General features: G+C 41.5%; 1 protein-coding gene across 1 annotated transcript in view; it reads right to left on the bottom strand.

Moving 5' to 3' along the window:
- Positions 1-3,995, bottom strand: part of Golga1 (golgin A1) — a 61,214-nt gene that overhangs the window by 25,082 nt on the left and 32,137 nt on the right. The window contains exon 12 of the mRNA XM_004641622.2: positions 2,232-2,327. Within this exon, the coding sequence (XP_004641679.1) occupies positions 2,232-2,327 (96 nt within the window). The remainder of the gene's footprint in view (positions 1-2,231; positions 2,328-3,995) is intronic.

Raw genomic sequence — 3,995 nt, 5'->3', positions numbered from 1 at the left:
AAAAAAAAAACAATTTAAAAAAAAAAAAGACAAGGGCTCACTATGTAGTTTAGGAGATTTTGTGGTCTCAGTCTTGAGAATGTTGGGATTATAAAACTGAGCCTTTTAGGAATTTAAAAATTTATAAAGCTGGGGATAGTAACACATGCCTATTTATTGCAGCTACCTGGGAGGCTGAGACAGGGTTGCCAAGTTCAAGGCTAGCCTAAGCAGTTTCGTGAGACTTTTTTTTTTGGTGGAACCCGGAATTGAACTGAGGCCCTTGTGCTTGCCAGGGAAGTGCTTATTCTACTGAGCCATCTCCCCAGCCCACTTTAGTGAGACTCTGTCTCAAGGAAAAAAGAAAAGTTTTTATCTTTTATTTATTTATTTTTGTACTTTAGGGAAGGGTCTACAGGGTTTTCTGGGTCTCACTACTAGATTGGACTCATAGTGATCCACCTGTTTACAGCCTCCCAAGAAGCTGGGATTATAGGTGCATGCTACCATGCTCAGTCTCTGTTTTTATCTTTTAAACAAATATATATATATCAGGGATATGGTTTACTGGGAAAATACTTGCTTAGTATGTGCAAAGCCCTGGGTTTGATTCCAGTTTCCAGGGGCATACCCCGGTTCACAAACCTGACGCTTTCCATAATTCTAGTCACAAACTGAGTTGGATGAGAAACAAATTCAAAGGTTAGTTCAATGTTGGCCTTACGGGAAAATCTGATTTTGTTCTCATCCAGTTCAGTTTGCTATCAAAATCAGAGAGAGAATTGAGTTTGTGAACCGAGTAGCATTTACAACCAAAAAACTCTCCAAACCAAGAAAACTTTAAAAGTTCTCAAATAGTGAACTTTCAAAGAAAAAGAGAATTTGTTTTATTAGACACTGACATCCAGTACTGACAACATGACAATATAAAAACATGGTGAAGTTTGCAAGACAGCAGACAACAGATCAATGGAATGTATGGCAAACATAGAGACAAACGTGCACACAGAAGCTTAGTAAATGATAAAGTTAGGATGAAGTCGATGTGGAAAGGATGGATTATTTAGTAAATGATGTTAAACCTGAAAATAAAGCTGCTCCTTACTTTATTTCACACATAAAAATAATTTGTACATGAACTAGAGATTTATTATGTGAAGGACAAAATTATAAAATTAATACACAAATACAGACAATCTCTATGACTTAGCAAGAATGGCTTTTTTTTTTTCTCTACTGGGGATTGAACATAGGGGCTTCACAGCGAGCCACATTCCCTCACCTTCCAGTGTGTTGGAATTACTTAAGAATGGATTTCTTAAATAGAACTTCATGTAGCAAGACATTTCATTAATCTGGTTATATATCAAACCTATGAATTTCTATTTAAGGAAGGACTCATGCACTAAGTTAAAAGACTTGCTCATGATTAAAGCTGACAAAACCTATAAATCATACAATAAAATCCTACCAACTAAGTAAGAAAAAACCCCAGAAAATGACAAGGAAATACAAGCCAAGGATATGTATGTATAATTCCAAAAGCAGAATAACAGCCAAACTCATTAATAACCATAGCAATAAAAATAAAGCAATGCACTATTCACTCTGTAAAACTGGCCAAAAAATCCCCCCAAAATAAAAAAATACAAAAAACAACATCAACAAAGTAAAAGGCAGTGAAACAGTCATGATAGAAAAAGCAGAAATACAGATCTAGGAGCCCTTATGCCTGCTACGGGAAGAGAGCCAGGTGCAGCTCTTCTGGGAACGGTCTTGTCCCACTCAGTCACAACGTCTCTTGTCCTACAAGAGCTAGGGACAGGTCGTTCCCTGCAGGGTAACTAGAGGTGGCAGGAAGAGGAAGGCGGTCTGGGTGTCTGCCATGTACTAGACAAACACGGAGGAAGGAGCAAGCGCTAGGAGGCCGATGCAGGTGGGAGATGGAGCAGTTGAAAGTAACAAAGAAGACCTATTCATAGCTGTGTCATTTAGATTTGTACAAATTAAAAACACATGCACATAAAATAGTACTGCTCATTTTAAAGTAGGGTCTACATTAACTACATCCAAATGGTTTCCTATAGGAAGGAGGCCAATAGGAATAAAACAGAGAAACAAGCAAGAGAACAGCTTTATGTGGAAGAACGATGGTGATGAGGCAAGAGTGAAGAAAGTAAGTCTCTGCCCTGCAAGAGCTCTTTCAGCCAGGTCACCGCCCAGACTTAAGAAGCCCCGAGTCAGGTCCGTACCCGAGTCTCCAGGACACTGATGGTCTGGGCCTGGCCGCTTCTGGCTGCCACCAGCTGCTGTCTGGCATCCTCCAAATTCCGCTCAGCAACTGTTTTCTGTAAGTTCAAAGATGAGCAAAGGAAGTCATTTCTCTGTCGAGTAACTATTAACTATTACTGATGCCTGCAAAACCATGACTGTGTTATAGAAAGGGGACAAAAACTACAAGACCCAAAAAGCAGCAAATTGAGATACAATCCATAGATCAAAGCCACACACAGATGCATTTGGCACAGTCCTCGGTCACTGGGTTTGGGTCAAATGACTAATAATGCAGTAAGTGGATGCAGTGGCGGTATACAGACAGAGACAGGGCCAGGGCAAGAGGGAGTTCCCGAGGCAGCCAGTGGCTGGGGAGGCAGGGGGCCCTGCTGGGAACAGAGGAGCTCCCTGCCTTCAGGAAATGACCACTTCTAAAGGCTAGGTGATAAGAAAGAAGAGCACAAGGTGGGCAAAAAAGTCAGATAAGGAGCTTTATAATGCTGCAGGAAAAAGCCTGAATGTTTTCTGTAGGCAGCATTTTTCTCTCTCCTTCCTTCCTTCCTTCCTTCCTTCCTTCCTTCCTTCCTTCCTTCCTTCCTTCCTTCCTTCGGTGCTTTATAATGCTGCAGGAAAAAGCCTGGATGTTTTCTCTAGGCAGCATTTTTCTTTCTCTCTCCTTCCTCCCTCCCTCCCCCCCTCTTTTCTTTTCTTTTCTTTTCTTTTCTTTTCTTTTCTTTTCTTTTCTTTTCTTTCTTTCTTTCTTTCTTTCTTTCTTTCTTTCGACACAGGGTCATGCTATGAAGTTTGGGCTGGCCTTGTGCTCACTTTTGTAGCTCCCAAGCTGGTCTCGAACTTGCAACAATCCTCTTGTCTCAACCTCCCACATGCTGGGGTTATAGGTGTGTGCAACTATACCCGGCTCTGTAGGCAACATTTTTCAAAGTAGTGTTTTCCAAATTTTGGGATTAGATTTACCTGGGGACAGTTATTCAACTTAAAACCTTATACCAGGCTTACTGAAATCAGTATTTCAGGGGTTGGGCTGAAAATATATGCTTTAAACAAACTCCTAAGAAACTCCTGTGCATTCTATAAACTTATTGTAGTAACAATGGTATCACAATAATAATAAAAATTGCTGATACTGAGGCCCTACCCTGTTCCAGTCATCATCCTTTTTGCCTTTCTTTGGTAGTGTAGACTGGCACCAGGGCCTTCACACTTAGTTCCATTCTCAGCCCTTTTCTATTTTGAGACACTGAATGGAGACAGAAAGTGAGGGCCATGACATAAGCCTAAGGCCTTACTTTGTCACCTGTGTCACGATGAGGCCAGTAACTGGGACAGGAAGAGGTGGGAGAAGCAGGCAGAGATCAGCCCCAGGCCTCATGAGTTTAGCTACATCACTAGGCAAGAGGCCGACTGCCAAAAGGCCCTCTGAAAATTGCTGCCCAAGCTCATCTTGCTTGTGCCAAAGAGAGACAGCAACAATTTTCCTTGCCCAAAAGGGCACAGGCCAGGGTGGGCAGGAAGACACATAGTGCAGGTGTGTAAATCATCAGCAGATCTGGTCTGAACAAAGTTCTCCACTCCCTGAGGAATGCACAGGCGCACAGGTACACAAGCTGTTTTTCAGTTAAATGCTTTACTACTGAGCTAGAGCCCCTATACAGGCTGCTTCCCCACCCCCCCTTGTTTAGCTTTTTTTTTTTTTCATTTAAAAAATTTATTTATTTATTTAT

The sequence above is a fragment of the Octodon degus genome, unplaced genomic scaffold, assembly GCF_000260255.1.
Source record: "Octodon degus isolate 3935 unplaced genomic scaffold, OctDeg1.0 scaffold00138, whole genome shotgun sequence".
NCBI lineage: Eukaryota > Metazoa > Chordata > Mammalia > Rodentia > Octodontidae > Octodon > Octodon degus.
The sequence above is the reverse complement of the archived record's forward strand: the minus strand, read 5'-3'. Positions and strand labels throughout refer to the sequence as shown.